The following is a 308-nucleotide window of genomic DNA, read 5'->3' as shown; positions in this document are numbered from 1 at the left end:
TCCTTGCGCAGGGCCCCGCCGCCCACGGCGGAGCCTCCCTTGTCCCTCCACGGCACCCAGCACAGCTTCCAGGACACGAAGAGGGAGACGCCCAGGAGGACGATGCCACAGAACGTCACGATGACCGACAGCAGGCTCACGGAGATGTCTGCAGAGAGCAGGGTCAAGGTCAGGGCTCGGGCAGCCCGGAGTCCACCCTCCCACCGCTGTCCTCAAAGGGCCACGTGTTAAGGAAACGCTTAAAAAAATCATCATTTCCGGTGTCTGCCAGGCCTCGTCCTGCGCCCTTTACACACACGTCACCTAGT

General features: G+C 62.3%; 1 protein-coding gene across 1 annotated transcript in view; it reads right to left on the bottom strand.

Annotated features, from left to right (window-relative positions):
* LOC105307428 (synaptotagmin-3-like) overlaps positions 1-308 on the bottom strand; it is an 8517-nt gene that overhangs the window by 2673 nt on the left and 5536 nt on the right. Inside the window, exon 4 of the mRNA XM_011382937.2 lies at positions 64-148. Coding sequence (XP_011381239.2) covers positions 64-148 — 85 coding nt within the window. The remainder of the gene's footprint in view (positions 1-63; positions 149-308) is intronic.

Source organism: Pteropus vampyrus, unplaced genomic scaffold (assembly GCF_000151845.1).
Source record: "Pteropus vampyrus isolate Shadow unplaced genomic scaffold, Pvam_2.0 Scaffold494, whole genome shotgun sequence".
NCBI classification, from domain to species: domain Eukaryota; kingdom Metazoa; phylum Chordata; class Mammalia; order Chiroptera; family Pteropodidae; genus Pteropus; species Pteropus vampyrus.
Note: the sequence above shows the minus strand (reverse complement) of the source record. Positions and strands in the feature narration are given on the sequence as shown.